The sequence below is a fragment of the Myotis davidii genome, unplaced genomic scaffold, assembly GCF_000327345.1.
Source record: "Myotis davidii unplaced genomic scaffold, ASM32734v1 scaffold163, whole genome shotgun sequence".
NCBI classification, from domain to species: Eukaryota; Metazoa; Chordata; class Mammalia; order Chiroptera; family Vespertilionidae; genus Myotis; species Myotis davidii.
In genome coordinates, this window is record NW_006295056.1 from 1,183,180 (window position 1) to 1,201,477 (window position 18,298).

The window sequence follows — 18,298 nt, forward strand, 5'->3', positions numbered from 1 at the left end:
CATCATTGCACACAAGGATAATGCTAATATCTGAAAATCACCATGCAACTTCTACCCAGTTACCTTGTGAATTAGAGTAGGGACAGAAAAAAATGGACTGATCTGCAAAATCTTAAAGGTAGAAAATATAATCACTAAATTTTAAAACATAATGAGGGCACTGAAAAGAAGATTGGTCCTTTTGGATCAAGATAATCTCCCAGAACTCAGAGGCAAAGTTCAAAATATGTATTTAATGTGAGAATTAATAAAGATACTGAGAACCACTCCACAAAATTCAACATCATATGATCATTTGAAACAGAGGTAAAAGCATTGCTCTGAATATCATTACAGCAAACAAGCAAAAAACTTAAAAATTAAGGTCTCCAAGCAAAACAAACAAAAACTAAAGGAGATACACACTTGGATATAAAGGATAAATATTTGATTTCAAAAGTAAAAGAAAAAAAGCATACAAACTCAAGAAAAGAGAAAACTATTAGAAAGCATCAACAAAAATATATAATAAGAATAGTTATAAAACAGACATTAAAGGCTTATTAAAAATGCTAACAATGGTTATCTCAAGATTTTAGTATTAGATAAAACTTTCCCCCCTAAATTTTTAACAAAGAATATGGATTACTTTTTGCATTAAGAAAACATATTTTAAAAACTAGCTGAAACAAAACCAAAAGAAAATATTACAACCATTTTTAACTGGCAATTTCTAAAAGCATATTATTTTAAAAAACATATGAATCAAACTTACTGGTTCATAAACTAGACCATCTGCAGATGCAACCATTGTTTCTGCTAAATCCAATACATCTGCTCCAATATCTGCATTTAAAAAAAATTAAAAGTTTTACATTCTATGCTAACAGTCAAACTGTATCTGATATAAAGTAAACAAATTAAGATGACTACCAGAAAACTCACTTTCCTATACTGCTTATTTAAAAGCTAAAACAGTAGCACTATATAGATTTGATAGAGATTAAAAAAATAATGCTTTTTCTACTTTTTACACAGTAAAAAAAAATTACTCAGCATCTCATGGAAAACATATAAATTTTCCCTAACCAGTTTGGCTCAGTGGATAGAGTGTTGGCCTGCGGACTGAAAGGTCCCAGATTTGATTCCGGCTAAGGGCATGTTCTTTGGTTGCGGGCACATCCCCAGTAGGAGGTGTGCAGGAAGCAGCTAATCAATGTTTCTCTATCATTGATATTTCTAACTCTCTATCCCTCTCCCTTCCTCTCTGTGAAAAATCAATAAAATATATATATATATAAAAAAACATATAAACTTCATTGAAGAGCTTTGCAAAAATTGGCAACCTAATTACAAGTACTAAGTGGCTGCTATACAAACTATTAATACAAGGATTATTTTTAACAATTAAAAGAAATCTTAAGGCAAAGCTACTGATGACTTTTTAAATATCAATAGAAAGTTTATCTTGAAAAGGCTAAAATTCTAATGGTATTCAAATACCTAAAATAAGGTAAAATGACATATTCAGCATTAATGCTAGCTCAAAATTTGGATACAAAGTTTTTCTCTTAAAGCCACAATGTAAAGAAAAATAAATGGGAAAGGAAAAGAAATTTAAGGCTGTTCTGAGATAAAACCTCCCTAAAATTAATTTCCTTAATTGGGTAATACTATTTAACACTTTAAAATTTTTATCTGAACTACTGAATTCTTATGTCTACTTTTCAAGTGGTAATTTAAAAGTCAACTTTCATGCAAAAGCATCCTCATTTTTTAAGAACACTACTGATTCAAAAATTATCTAAAATACATATTAACTTTTTTTTTACTTCTACCAGTATAATCAAATAAAGTCAGTGAAGAAAACAGAAAAGAAATCACTATTAACTTAAAGTACTTGGATCTGTATTTTAATATGCAAGAGTAAAAGTAAAGGGTGGCAAGTTAAAAGAGTGAAACAGGCCCTAACCGGTTTGACTCAGTAGATAGAGCATTGACCTGTGGACTGAAAGGTCCCAGGTTCAATTCTGGTCAAGGGCATGTACCTTGGTTGTGGGCACATCCCCAATAGGAGGTGTGCAGGAGGCAGCTGATTGATGTTCCTCTCTCATCGATGTTTCTAACTCTCTATCCCTGTCCCTTCCTCTCTGCAAAAAATCAATAAAAATATATTTAAAAAAAAGAGTGAAACAGGATATTCTTGAGGAACATTGGTATAAAAACTGGTAGTCCACACAAAAAATAAATAAAGGATGTACCTAAACTAAAACTCTGATTCAGATAGATCTCTCTCTCCCACTCCCTTCCTTGTTCTGAACTTAATTAAAAACACACACACATATTTTAAAACTCGGATTCACAAAAATTTCCACCTATTTCTTTTAATTATATGAATGTGAAAGTTAAATCTCTTCCCTTTCTGGATAAGAAATTTAAAGAATATAATTTGGGGAGAAAAACAACATACATTATTAAATAGCACTGCAACAGCATGTTAAAATATCATAAAAGAAAAATAAAGTTAAAACACAATGAGTGGTTTTCATTTTTTACTAGCAATTGTTTAAACCACAACTATATAAGGATTCATCAAGTTCAAGGTATACTTACACTGACACTTCATGGCAACAGTAATATCTATATTGATTCTCAATTTGCTAAAAGACAAAAAGGAAACGTTAGTACCTACCAAGTAATCAACAAAACATGAGAAATATAAATCAATTTTATGAAAAACTTGGATTTCAAAAATGTTGATTAGAACCTGGATAGTATTTTTTATGGCCAAAGCAAAGTCGCTTTAAAAGTTTCTATTTTGCAATTATTCCAAAAGACTTTCTGATTTCACAGGTTTTTAATATAGTACCCTGCAATTTAATTTTACTAAATTAAATAACTCCAAGAAACTCAGAAAAGTAAGTTTTAAACTTTGTTTACATAAACCTTATGTAAAATATTCCTTTAAAACTTTTAAAATCAAGAGTTAGGAATTGCAAGTCTTTCTTCTTCATTTATCCAATAAATACTATACATCAGGCATTATGCCTGAATCTTTATAAATATTAGCTCCTTTATTCTTTATCATGGACATGTAAATTGGGTAGCTTCACAGTTCTGTAGGTAAGACAATGGTGTTCAGGGCAGTATAAATGCCTGGCTTAAAATTACATACCCACTGAAATGGCATATCAAAAACTAGGTCTGTGTGACTTGATAAATGCAACCAAATTCCCAGAGAAAGCCTCTTATGCTTCAAGTTTTGCATGGTCTTCCTAAAAAGTTCAACTAATGCTTTATTTCCAAATGATGAATTCAAATTGAATTAATTTTTAAATATTAGAATCAATTAAGCACCATGAATAACAGAATGAGTACCATCAATATCAATTTTCCCTGGGCTATCAAAACTTTCTTCATTCTAATAATTTGCATCTGGTTTCAATAGAAATTTTTAGGGCTTCAAAAGATTTTTCAATACATTTTTAGAGCTTCACAGTCTTCAAGCTGTCTAGATTCAAGCTGTGCTCTAGCAACCCTGGGGTTAGGCACAAGAGATACTGTAGGAACCAGAGGAGAGGACCAATTAGACAAGCTTCTGGGCATACCCACTACACTTCTGTGGTGAGCTATATAAGACTCCATTTGGAAAAAATAAAGTGCTTCATTGGTGCTAAAAACAAACAAAGAAAAATAACAAATCCCTTAAAAACCTATGTTATCAAGAATAATACGCAAGATGTAGATAAAGAAACTGAGGCCCAAAAGAAGCCAATTGTGTGACTTACCCAAGGTTACACAGCAATTTATAAATGTTGATTTACTTCTCACTAGTGTCATGAGGAAGGTACTATAATTATTATCCCCATTTAATAGAAAAAAAACCTGAAGCACATGCATATACAGATTTAGTAACTTCCATAGCTAGTAAATACAGAACTGGGATTGAAATTGAAAAGTAAATGTCTCTCCTACCTAGTTAATCTTAATAATATAAATCTGTTATCTTCAATCAATTAAAATCCAAATACTACAAATAAAATAAGGTATACTTTGTCTCCTTACTAAGGTGCTATATTTTCAGTTTTAAGTGATGTTATTTACATTAAAATTTAATTTAGATGTAATTTATAAAAATCAAGTTACAAGCATAAATAACGTATATTTAAACAATATATTTCCCAAATTACACAGATCAGTATCTATTTCAAATTCTAAAGAGTAAACAATTTTAAAACATTAAATAATTCCTACCAGTTCAATTAAAATAAAAACATGTTATAGTCTCCTAATCTTTTTAGACAGTGCATATTAAATCAAAGAACCTCCCTTTTACAATTTAACCAGTATTCAAATTATTCTAAAATGATTCTAAAGCATTAGATATGAGAATTTATCAGAACTATTTCTTCAGAACTAAAATAAGCCAAATATAAAAGTTAGACATTTTTTAAAAAAGTATGTTATCTTTAAAACAATCTGAATCTAAAGGTATTTCAAGAAAAAAAAAAGTTACCTAGAAAAATCCTTGTCTACTTCATATTCATACTTCATCCATGTATCCTGATATACTGAAAATTCCATTATGGTTAATAAAGCCATAGTGGTAAATGCTATTAGAGAAACTGAGAAATAAAAAAAAAAAGAAGAAAAGAATTAAAACAATTTTGTAAAACAATTTTGTTTTAATTTATTACAAAATTTTAATAAATGTTTTAATAAAAATTTTAATTACAAAATAATAAACAATTTTATTTTAAGTGAAATTAAATATATCACAGAATGCCTTAATGCATGTCATGTGAATTATTACAATAAAAAGTTTTTCTTACAATGTCCAGTATAGATTTTTTTCTAAAACAGCTCAGAAAAATATTTAACACAAAAATTAATTCAAATATTTGTATTATTGAGGAAGCATTTTATTTCTTCAATATTACAAGACATAAAACTTTTACTTTCTTGTGTCATCCTAATTAATAAAAGCCAAATATGCTAAGTGTCCGACCATTCATTCGACCATTTGACCAGTCGCTATGACGTGCACTGACACCTAGGGGGCAGATGCTCCGACTAGTAGGTTAGCCGGCTGCTGGGGTCTGGCCGATCAGGAATGGGCGAAATGGGCCAGACACGCCCTGGAGCCCTCCCACAGTACCTCCCCGGGCCCCATCATGCACCAGTGGGGTCCCTCAGCCTGGCCTGTGACCTCTCACATTCTGGGACCCCCTCAGGGGATGTCAGAGAGCTGGTTTTGGCCTGATCCCCATAGGCCAGGCCAAGGGACCCCACCGGTGCACGAATTTGTGCACCAGGCCTCTAGTCATAGACATAATAAATATTTTAGAATACAAATTTGAAAATAATCCCCTCATAATTAAAAATGGATTCATGCCTGCAGCCCAATTAAAAAAAAAATAACATATATCTCAAATCTCTCATAACACTCTCATGTACTTTGGAATCTCCTAAACAAACCACTTCATTTATAAAAGCAACTGAAAGGTGAGAAAAAGGAAAGAACTATCATATACTATGACAAAACATACTTAAAATTTATTGTATCACAAGAACTTGCACTATTTTTTGTTAAGAAAAGTTAACCACAAGAGATTAGAAATAGCAAGCAACTTAGTACACATTTACCAAATGGAATGTCAATCTTATGTGAAACATATTACCTTATTAGCTCTTCAGAGGAAAAGATACAATAGTAAATACTGTTATAGTTCCATATTTTTCTTATATATTCCATTATATATTTATTTATTTTACTTAACAAATACTTCTATCTGTACCAGGTACTATTCTAAGCATTTTATAAATATTAACTTATTTAATCATTACAGCAACCCTACTACGTAAATACTGATATCATCCCCATTTCATGGATGAAGAAACTAAAGCAGAGGCATTTGATTAACTTCCTCAAAGTCATTTAGTTAAGAAAGGGAAAAAGTGGGATTTAAATCTATACAATCTGGTTCTAAAATCTAAGCTCTTAACTATTACCCTAAGCTGCCTCTCTCCAGTAAAGTGAAATTTAAGAATTATTATTATCACATATAAATTGATTTATTCTTAACCAAAAAGGCACTGAGGCAGTTTCACATCATTAAATAACTTCTTTGAAGTTAAATTATATTTGTATATAATCATCCTATTAATATTATTATACATAACTCACCAGCAATAAAGCAGTAAAATTGGATTAACTTATTCCATAATGTTTTAATGAATACTGCTAAATGCTCAGACTACACTGAGTTAGTTGCCAAAGAGACTATCTATAATAATAAAAGTGTAATATGCTAATTAGACAGGACAACTAAACTACCTTCCGGACATCCTTCAGGACGAAGCCGCAGTGGTAGGGTGGATGCAGAGTGGTTAGGGGCGATCAGGTGGGCCGGCCAGCAGTTAGGAGCCAGTGGTCCTGGATTGCGAGAGGGATGTCCGACTGCCAATTTAGGGATCCCTATAGGATCGGGCCTATACTGGCATTCGGACATCCCCTGAGGGGTCCTGGACTGCGAGAGGGTGCAGGCCGGGCTGAGGGACCCATCCTCCACTCCCCGTGCTCGAATTTCATGCACCGGGCCTCTAATATGTATAATAAAATTATAGCAAAACAGTATCACATGACAGACCAGTTACAAAGTTATTATATGTTGATGAGTTCTTCCTCATGACTCTATTTCTGTATGTTGTTAATTGGATCACTCAGAAATTGCATTTAGTGTAGGAGTTTTAATCTGAATTGATACTCACCTGTCCCCCCACTAGCTGAAGTCTCTACATAGCTCTCAGGAACCTTTGGAAAGGCATCCAACTCTTTCACCAAACTTAAGGTTTTTTTTCGATTCAGCCGCCTCATCTTCAGGAAAACCTTCTCCTTTCATATAGTCATGCTAAGAAATAAACAATGAATAAATGTATCCTTGAAAAAGATAAAAAGGTTTACTTTTTTTAAAAAACTGATAAATGTCCTTGGAAGAACTTAATATCTTCAAACCTCCATGAGAAAAACTTAACATTTATTCACATCTTTCCTTTTTTCCATTCCCACCCTGACAAAAAATACTAATGAAAGGTAATTTCTACACACAAACACATAAAGTAGGGCAAAAAAAAAAAAAGGATAGTGAAAAGTAGTCAATCATATTTGTAATATTTAAATATACAAATCAAAATACATATTTCTCCTATTAAATTTACAAATATAGGCTATCCCCAAAATATGTATACACACTTTAACAGCTGATAACTGACTTAATTTTCATTCCTTTTTAATTTTCATTCCTTTTCAAGTTCAACTGATTTGAAAACAGGGATGAAGCCAGACTAGTCTTTGAACAAAGGAAATTTATCGTAAAGTGCCACTAGACTTTTTTTTTAATGGTGATACATAAAAGATAAAGTTTACAGCATAAAACCGGCAACAGTGGCCAAATTGAGGGCACACAAATACTGAAATAAATGATTCTAGATGTTTGTGATTCCATTGCTTCGAGTTATCAGCAGTGCCTGGACCAGAGCAATCATCTTGAAATCAGAAATCAGCTTGAAAACAGGCATTAATAAACAAACAAAAAATTCATTTTTGTCAATTCCTTTACATTTTAAAAATGAACTGTATGTTAATAAACACTGGCTTTATAATCATTCAAAGTGAGTATACATTTTGGGGGGACATCCTGTGTAGAAAAAATAATACATTCTCACTAGTAAATGACAATGAAGTAAAATAGGCATGCTCATACATTGCTAGTGAGACTATAACTATATACCATTCCCCTTTTGACTAATTCCGTTTTTAGAAACTTATCTTAAGGCAACAATCTGAGTTACGCACAAAACTTGGATCACAGGGATATTTCTCATATTGAAGATAGAAACAAACTCATGGTATCCAATATACGTATACACAAAAATGTTAAAAAGTAGATCATGGGAGGATTTTAATTATTTTATTTACAAAATGTTGGACTTACCAAATTATCTGTTTTTACTATAAAAATATTTGAAAATTGATTGCTATTCTTTTTATCAGCATGCCAACTACATACAGTATGTTACAAAGCCATAAAATAACTGAATTCTCAAATACTTATGTAATATTTATGACTGACTTATAGAAATAATATAGGTGATACTATAAAGCATTACCAGAAATCAGAGCTTTAGTAATACAATAAACACTTAACTGAGAATAAATCAAATGGTTGCAGAAGCCATTAAAAGGAAAAGAATGTTTCTAGAAAAAAAAGCAGAAAGATTTGTCTAAAATCTAATGGGTGGGGTTAACATAGAAAGCATAAGCCATAGAAAGGGCATTCTTAGAGGAAAAAGAGAGTCCGAGAAATAAAAAGTGGCAGCAATCATGAATATTGTCCAAAAGAGAGCAGGCCTAACTAGGGACACTACTAATTGGTCCAGGAGGGCGCTACTGCCCTAGAGTGAAGCTGGATGCATGTACTAGCATAGATTGATTTCATTTGCCATTAGAAACATCCAACTAACTCCCCTTGCAGATTCCATGCTCACAAAGTGGCCTTCGGGTTTAATTATGATTCTCATGTATATTTTTTCTAAGAAAAAAAGAATAAAATAGATGACATTTTCTTATTCCCAGGAAAGTCATAAAACTGGTATTTTCATTTGTAAATTAAGCTTCTGAGTGTTTGTTAGGCATTAAGGAGACTCCTGCTCCCTAAAATGGTTCAACTGAGAGAATAATCAAATTTATTTTCTGTACCTGCTTAGTAGTAACTGCACCAAGACCGATCTTCCTTCAGTCTTTCAATTCCTATTCATTGTCTCCTACTGGAGTTAAATATTAAATATGCTCAATCTTCTTATCTTTAAAACTCTCCACTAAAGCTCAAGTCCAACTCCAACTACTGATCTCTGTCTGCATACCTATAGGCAAACTTAAAAGAGTAAGTTGTCACCCTAGCCGGTTTGGTTCAGTAGATAGGGTATCCGCCTGTGGGTGAAAGGATCCAGGGTTCAATTACGGTCAAGGACAAGTACCTTGGTTGCAGGCTCCTCCCTGGTTTGGCGCTAGTGGGGGCGGGTGCAGGAGGCAACCAATCAATGTGTTTCTCTCACATGGATATTTCTCTCTGTCTTTCTCTCTCCCACTCTCTCTAAAAACCAATGGAAAAATATGCTGGGAGAGTATTAACAAAACAAGAGAGTAAATTGTCCCCATTCATCCACTGTGACTACTTCTCAGCACAGGTTCATTTAAGTAAATTTCTCTCAGCAAGGTCACTAACAACTTCCTTAGTACTAAATCCAGTGGACAGGTTCAGTCTTTACCTAATTTTGCCTATGAGAAGAAAATACACAACCGTTCCTTTTTCTTCTAGAAACACTCTTCCCTTGGCATAAGTGATAGTATACTCCTGATTTTCATTCTACCTCAAAGACTTCTTTGGCTTACTTTGCAGATTCTTCTGCCTCCCAATTCTACAGTAGGCCTTCCTCCCAACCTCCACACTTTCCCCAAGTGATCTCCCATCCCTTCATTTTCCATCTACATGATTCCTCTCAAATCTTTAGTCCCAGTCCAAAGCTCTCTGCAGATATGTATTATCTTGTTGCCTCTATTACATTTTCATGGGGGCATTCCAAATACATTTCAGACTCAAGAAGTCCAAAAATGAATACTTCACTTTACCAAACTTGTTTCTCCTGTGTCCCTACCATAATTAATGATGACACCATATACCCAAAAACACAAGGCAATAACACAAGGTATTATGAGTTACATCCTTAAACTTAAGTTCTTCCTAAATTTCTTTCAAATCTGTTTTCTCTTTTCCAGGCTCACTGAGAAGTTCCTTATTAGGACCATGGTCCCAATGGCCACAACCTATCGCTGCATTGCTTCAAAAACGTTTCCTCATCAATCTTTCAGTTCACTCTCCATACTACAACCAATAATCTTTTTAATACATAAAAATGATTATATGCATTTTCTTTTAAAATCTTTGTAGAGGTTCATACCTATTACATTTGAAAAGTTTGGATTCTATCCTAACAAAGTTTAAAAAGCCCTCAAAAACCAGGTCCTGCCCAGCCAGTATTGCTCAGTAGTTGAGTACTGACCCATGCAACAGGAGATCACCAGTTTAATTCCTGGTCAAGGAACATGCCCTGGTTGCAGGCTCGTCCCCAGCAGGAGGCCTGAAGGAGGCAGAAGTTCCATCTGATGTTTCTCTCATTGATACTTAGATGTCTCTCCCTCTCCCTTCCTCTTTCTAAAATCAATAAAAACATATTAAAACAAACAACAACAAAAAACAGGTCCTGCTTATCTCTTCAAACCCAATCCATCAATGTCTAAATTCTAGCCAAACCAAATCACTTTCTAGTCCTTTAACATGTTCTTCCTGCCAGCCATAGCCTTTCTCCCTCTACCCCACCTCTATATTTGGCTAACTCCCACTTATCTTTAAGTATCAGTCTAGACATCTCTCTTTTGAAGGGGGAAAGAAACCTATGACCTCATACATAGTACTAGTTATAGTAAGTGCTCCAAGAGCACTGTTTCTAATTGCCTGTTTAATTTTCTGTTTTTGCCATTATAATATTACAGCAGGAACCATGTCAACCTACCTTTGTATCTCCAATATCTGGCACAGTTAAGTGTTTGATAAACATTTGTGGAAGGGAAAAAATAAGTAAGGTGGGGAATTTCCCCAGAAACACCCATGATTGTACAGCTTTCCAATAGAAACAAGTTATCAGTTTTAGATACACACACACACACACACACACACACACCGGCCAGATTATTATGACCACCCCATCAGTACAATGAAGTGAATTAGTTATGCAAATAATAATAAAACCTTGAGAGTATTTGCTTAGGAAGTTTTCAATATTCAGTATTTTTGTAAGTGTCAATGAAGTACTGATGGGGTGGTCATAATAATCTGGCCACTCAGTGTATATGATCCACAAAGAGAAGGAGTTTTCTGTTTTATTCACTACAGTATATCACAAGCACCTAGAACAATGACTGGCACACAGCAGGTAGCATTATTGGGCAAATAAATAAAATTGTAAATATTAGTTCCTAAATTGTCTATACTTTTACAAGCTTTGAAGATGCTTTCTTTAAATTATATGTAATACAAAGATATGTAAAAGTTAGTTTTACAAAGTCTCTAACAATTCATATAGCCTATTCAGCTCTTCTCCCTTAAAAGTCTAGCTAGTCTATCCCACTTAGCTGCTTCTCAGTCTTTAGCTTCTTCCATTCCTATTTTCCATGATTACTATTCTAGAATGGAGTACCTTGTCACTCTACTGCTACTCCTGCCCCATTCCTGTTAACTCAGCACCAACCTACATCCAAGAAACTCACTGCATCTCCAGTACTAGTCACTATTCTACAGAGCCACTCTTCTTTTTTTAATTGATTTCAGAAAGGAAGGAGGAGAGAAACATCAATGATGAGAGAGAATCATCGTCTCCTGAACACCCCTACTGGGAATAGACCCTGCAAAAACCGTGAGTTGACACTCAACCACAGACCACACTGGCAGGGCACCACTCTTCTGATATGAACAAGTTATCTGTAATTCCTAATTTTACTAAAAATAATCCTTCTACCATCTCTCAATATGAAAACCTAACAATCAACTGGTGGTAATTCCTTTAAATCCTTTCTTTATTTCTGAGACTCAAAGGGTAAAATATTAGCATGTCTCATCATGATTTCTCAACCGCCTCTTCCCTTTTCAAGTCTATCTTCTAGTAATAAACTCATATACTACATAGAATTATGGCCTAATTTTCATATTATGTGCTAGATATTATGAGGACTTTATATATTAATTTAATCCTCTAAGCGGCTCTATGAAGTAGATACTACTTTTATCTCATTTATATATAGGGATACTGAGGCACAGAAAAGTCCAGTAACTTTTGTAAGGCCACTCAACAGGTGGAATAACCTAGATTTGATCCCAAGCAGCCTGATGCCAGAGTTCACGCTCCAAAACATAGTGTACACTCTCACTTTAATACTTATTATTGTTTTCTCCATCTGGATATATTTATAATTTTCAGGGGGGGATGCAGGTTGATAGAAGGAGACTTGACTTGGAGTAGCGAACACATAATAAAATATACAGATGATGTATTATAGAGCTGCACACCTGAAACATATATAATGTCATTAACCAATGTCAACCAATACATTCAATACTCAAAGTAAAAAAACTTTTTTAAAAAGACAAAAATTTCCTTAATGACTTCCGCATCTGGATCTCTTGATTTGCTTCTCTTCTTCCCCATTCCATCACCATCCTTGGGAACTCACAACCTGATGACCCTCATCCTACGGTAGTCGCTCACAATTACAACCCTTTAACCATGCAAACCTAACAGGTCTTCTCCAGCGACCCCCATCTTAATTCTACTCAAAGCCTCACACAAGCAGGGCCATGTTTTGGCTCCTCTTAATTTTTAAACCGCTCCACCTCTAAAATTCAAGAGACTAACTTTCCTCTCTAAGCCTAACCAATTATCCTTCCAGCTCCTTAATGCCTGACTAGGACAGAATCTGGTCTTCATTTTCCCTGTGTTTTCAATCTCCTGGACTCCTCTGTTATCCAGTTCTATTGCTCCCCTTCCCACTCTATTTGTCTCTCCATCCAGGTAGTCAGACACATTTTATGAGTTAACTTCTATTTTAAAAATAAAATGAAGAGTGCTTCAGCAATTTAGGGGTCTGTAAGAAATTTAAGAAAAATTTTTTTTTTAAAAAAAGGTCTTCTTCAGTCTGTATTTTGACTAAATACCAAAGCAACATTTTGTGAGTAACCACAGAAGTTAGAAAACAAAAATTTAAAAATAACAAGAGCTAACAATTAATGTTTACTGCATGCCAGGCACTGTTCTAAGTGCTTTGCATGTTTTAACTCATTTAATCCTCATCAATCACCACATGAGTTATTACTTATTCCCATTTTGCAGATAAGGAAACTAAGGCACAAAGAGTTTAATTTGCCTATCATGACATTTAAGAGACAATAACAACGCTGAAAAACTGTTAACTAGGATTAGTAGCAGGAAGAGACTGCCTAAAAGTAACTCTATTAGAAATAAAACCACTATTTCTTCCAATTAAATCACTAATCCCCAAAGAAATTAAATTCGTTTTTCCCCCCTAATTCTTTTGTTGTTGTTGTTCCAGAGGAGGCCTGCTTTCCTTCGAGAGATCTTTCAAGCTTGGTATATTTTTATGATCTGTACCCTCCAGCCATTACCAATACTCAGAGTTGACTGGTAAACTTTATTCTCTAAAAGAAACTCCTTACCCCCCCCACCCCCACCCCCAAACCCCAAATCATGGAATTTCTTTTTCTCGTATTTCCTCTAAGAGAGTTGGAATAATTGCGTCAACTTAAAGATTTCAATAAACAAGTTCAGTAAGCCCATATATATCCTGAATTCCTCAAGAAGTGAACGAGCTTGTGATTTCTATCTTTATAATGGCTGTATAATGGCTGGAGTTCAAAGTATCAGGCTAAGCAATCACCTGGAGTACTTCAAGTACAACTTCAAACGCATGAACAAATCCTGCTTTTAACCGTATTTTAATGGTTTCTGAAAGCCAGTCTTGCAACATTTTCACAGATATGTAACTCTGCGTAGTCCCCAGGGCACCAAGTCCTACATATTTTAACTTAAAGATATTTTCTCCAATGATGATCTTTCAACTCTATGCACCACCTTTGACCCAAGGCTCTTTATTCGCTACCACGAGTTGCGAGTTGCTTTCCACGGGCTTCTCGATCCGAGAAGGGTTTGAGAAAAGCAGGGACCAGGGACCTGTCTCTCCTGTGACATCTCACCTGCCCGGCCCCTTCCTCATCTCCCCCACGAGGTGCGAAAGTCCCCCTTCCAGGCGAGGCCGCGACCGCAGTGGTTCTTAAAAAGAGCGAGCAACCTGCTGCCGAGCATCTGGTATTTGTCTGAACCGTGGTTGGGAGCCCGACCCCCGGGGGGATCCGGACAGGACCCGACGGTCTTCACCAGGCGGGACCCTCCGCGCCCGCGGACGGGGGGTGCCCCGGGGCACCGGGCACCGCGCGAAGCAATGGGTGCGCGTCAGCCGCGATCGGGGCAGCACCCGAACTCCTTCCCGTTGCAAGGCAGCTCAGGGAAACCGAGCCGGGGAGAGGGCAGCGCCCGGGCTAGCGCTGCCCAGGGTCCTGCCAGTAACGCCCCCGGGGGAAGTGCAGCGGCTCCCGCGTCCGGCCCGCTCTCCAGAGGAGAGCGAGGAAGGCAGGAAGCCAACTCCATGGCCGCCGCTCAGCCCCCTCAACTACACTTACGCCCGGAACCGCTCGGGAACAACCGCGAGAACAGCACCAGGCAGGGTTTCGGCGTTTTACCTTGTATGTCGGTCCCAGCCGACCGCCATGTTTCACAGAAGCCCGGGTCGCTCGGGTTCCCGTTAGCTCAGAAATATCGCGAGAGCCAAGGCGGCTCCCACTGCTGGAAACAGCGAAGGGAGACAATGTGGAGTTCTCGCGAGGAGTCCTTTGCTGACGAAGTGTGATTGTGAATTGAGAGGCGTGGTCAGGATGAGAGGGGCGTGACTAAACCGAAAGGAGGTTGCAACTTATTTTAGGTGTAAGCACGTGGCCAGAAGGAATCTGCTTCTCCAGGAAGGTTGCAGGTTTACCTTCTGACTGACCCTTGGAGGCCACAGAAAGAATCTCTCGCAGCTCCTGCTACTGTACTGCATTTCTGATGAAAGGCTTGGGCGCAGGATTTATCATTTGCAATCCTAATTAATGCGTATTACTCCTCAATCTCTGCACCACGCTCCCTGTCTTTTTGCCCCCTCATTTCCCCTCATTGGGAATAGTTAAGCTTCCTTGTCCAGGCTTAGGTAACGCTTTTAATTATTTGCTCAGTGTTTTTGTCTTCCGGATAGTATGCTCCTTAAGAAAGCACATCTTTCTCACCCTTTTGTTGCCAATACGTATTTTGCAGTCAAATATTTCTTGAGAAAGTACTTCATCTTTTCCTAACACTTCACAGTAGAAGAGGTAATAGAAGGGACTTTGGAAAGAAAGGTTAAATGGGGACTATTTGAGAGTAAGCACATCTGTTATATTTTCCAATCAAATATTGAGGTTTTAATTTTCTGATTGATTGACCAGAAAAGTCTTACAAAGGCATATTGACAACTAATACTTAAGCATTGTTTTCCCAGTGAGTTCTGCCTTGGTTGCTTTACTTGACTTATCTCATTTAACGGTGTAAGGTTATACTATTATTTACCTGTTTCATAAATCAGGAAATTGAGTCAAGTGGCCATTAAGTGATTTACCCAAAGTCAGATAATTAGGAGAGGCAGGGACATAATGACCACAACACTAGACTACCCTTTTATTTGGTGAATTAACATTTAATGAAATACTAAATTTTACTATCCTAGAATATAAGGACAAATAGTTTCCACTGATGCCATTTCATTTCTAGACTTTCCTGTCAGGATTAGTCCTAAAATGTTAAATCAACCTTAAGTTGCTTTATTTCTACTTCCCTCACATTTTTTAAGAAGCAGCATAGTGTACTGGTTAACACCATAGACTTAGGTACTTGCTCCTAGTTCTTGGCTACAACTTAGAGAAAGAGGCACAAGTAAATTAAATGTTTTGTAAATAATTGAAATGTCCTAAAATTTTAACTAAAAATTTAAAAATCAAGTGATAAGCCTGATAAATAATTTCTTCAATGTCCATTCCTCATTGAAATTGTGAAACTTTCAGGGACCTTTCCTATCTGACTGTGTGCAGGGTATTGTTCTGTGTGAATAAAATTAATAATTTTATGGGCTTAATAACATTTCCAATATTTACCAAACTAGAAAAAAATAGTAAAAGTGTATATTATAGTATTCAACTATGGTATATACATGATCCACTAGATATGAACTTCATGACATTGCAGATACTACTAAATTCTCAAGAGGCATGAAGCAACATTAAATTTCTGTGACTGATATTTATTACTGAATGTATGAAACACACCAAATCCAAGTTCCTCAATATAAGGGTTGGGAGAAGTGACGGTGAGTTTTTTAGTACTGACAAGAGACTTATTTTCCAAGTATACTGTTATAACACAGTTCCACCTCACTGGTGTCTCAGCGGTCATGCTTCTCCTCCAGTGACAGATGTGATCCAGTCCCTGGAGGCAGAAATTCTGGTGAAGACCTTTGATGCAGTGGGATGGTAATTACTACTTCCCCAGCTCACAGTACCGATGAGCTTGCACTGCCCATCCTGGGCGCATTGCAGTGTCCTCCAGACTCTCCCTGCAACCAGCAAAGACAGAAGTTCTCCTGGCTGCATGATCTATAGTTGAGGCTAATCCCGAATGCACAGGATGATCAGGAAAGGCATAAGTCACTCTTGCATCTCTTATTTCTACTCACAACAGCATAAAGAACCAAAGCCACTCGGGTAGTTGGCAGATGTTACAGATATCTGAATCATATCAAAATCCATATTTTCAAGGAGAGGCTAAAAGATACAGTGACTATAAATTAATTCAATACTGACAATAAAGTGTGCTGTGCAGAAAACTTCAAGCATCTACTAAATACAATGGCTAAATAATAGTTTTGAATTACACGAAAACCTCTTTATATCTTTAGTGCTACTTGAAGTAGGCACTTTGAGCTACCTAATTCAGCTATGAAATCAAACCATAAGAAATTATTATTTTTTAAGGTCCAAAACAGTTGGATATTACCAATTTCACATAGTTCAACTAAGCAAATGAACAATTCCTTCATTTGAATTAACTTCAATATTAATCACAGCACATCAATTTAGCAATGTGCTTATTCTTTTCACTTTTCATTTTAAAATTACCATAACTTTATACCTCTTTATTGTCAGCAAACACCCATTCATGAGATACACTGAATAAAACTCCTACACTCATCAATGCAATCCTTGAATTACCACACCTGAGGATGATCCTATAGCCCCTCCACAGATATTGGTGCTTTTAATGTCCAGTCCCCAGTAGCTTCAATAAAATGTACTACTGGTCAATGGTACCTCTGTCAGCTGCACAGTTTTAGAAAATTCATCTTCTAGTAGAAAAGGAATAAAAACATATATAACAACCTAGATAAATGCTTTTAAGTGATAAATAAAAATAGCCCTATAATATAATAATTTTATGGTTGGGGGCCACCACAACATGAGGAACTGTATTAGGAACTGTATTTAAAGGGCCAGAATGTTGAGAACCACTGCTCTAGGAGCTTTGAGAAGGCAAGGACGCCCAACCAGTGGGGCTCAGTGGGAGAGAGAATGATATTATTACTCCACAGTGGCTTTTACAACAGAAATAACAACAAAAAATTTTATGTGGGTCTTTTGCCTTTAGTACAGTCCTAAGAAGATATGAAAACAAATATCATTTTATAAAAGGAAAAAGACAAAGTTTACACCCAAATCAGTTGTTGACAAAACAAACAATACAAAATTCATATTTTCAAGTTAAATCCATACTTTCTTCCATTGCTTTCAGGGTTCTCTTATTCTTTTGACTTGAATTTTGTTTAACAGACAATATGTTTAAGTGCTGACTATCTGGAAGCTGACAAGTTAAATTGCATTGTGACTTTGTCTTTAGTTTATTGGATATTTACTTGTAACTTGTTAATTCAGTTGCAGAATACAGTGGAAATGAGACCAGAGTTATGGGTTTGATCTTTACACGGGCTAGTTATTGTCACATAATCTTTATACCCATTTACCATTTTATCAGACTATCATTTCAGAAAAATGTCTCACATCTTTGGAAATAGGCTCATATTTTCCAAGTATGGCGTTTCACTGTAGTAGTATACCATTATGAAAACAATTTTGTGTGTGAGTGCGTGTGTTCACAGTGCAATTAGAGAGTAATTATATATAAATTAGATGCACAAATATTTATTAAGTAATAAAACCACTAGAAATTGTCCACCACAAGTTTTTACAAGTATCAATGAACTACTATCAGTGAACTAACATCAATAAATATGATGGCCTAAAACCTAATCAGTCACCTTTAGATCCATTATGAAAAAGACTTTTTTCTACTACCATTTTTATTAAAAATACAGAAAAATTGAAAATGAATAGACAATATACTCAGACTACACATATATTTGTTTGGATTCTAATGTTGGAAGAGGTGGTGAATATACTCACGATGTGGTTCAGTTAGTCCCCATCCAGCAGTCATACATTTGGAAAGTACATTTATTTTA

At 35.7% G+C, this 18,298-nt stretch overlaps 1 protein-coding gene across 1 annotated transcript in view; it reads right to left on the reverse strand.

Annotated features, from left to right (window-relative positions):
- Nucleotides 1–14,500, reverse strand: part of ERGIC2 (ERGIC and golgi 2) — a 34,233-nt gene extending 19,733 nt beyond the window's left edge. Inside the window, exons 1-5 of the mRNA XM_006769653.2 lie at nucleotides 14,403–14,500; nucleotides 6,751–6,890; nucleotides 4,496–4,604; nucleotides 2,593–2,639; nucleotides 755–825 (exon numbers count right to left, since the gene is read on the reverse strand). Of these exons, the coding sequence (XP_006769716.1) occupies nucleotides 755–825; nucleotides 2,593–2,639; nucleotides 4,496–4,604; nucleotides 6,751–6,856 (333 nt within the window). The 5' untranslated portion in view covers nucleotides 6,857–6,890; nucleotides 14,403–14,500. The remainder of the gene's footprint in view (nucleotides 1–754; nucleotides 826–2,592; nucleotides 2,640–4,495; nucleotides 4,605–6,750; nucleotides 6,891–14,402) is intronic.
- Nucleotides 14,501–18,298: the final 3,798 nt, after the last annotated feature.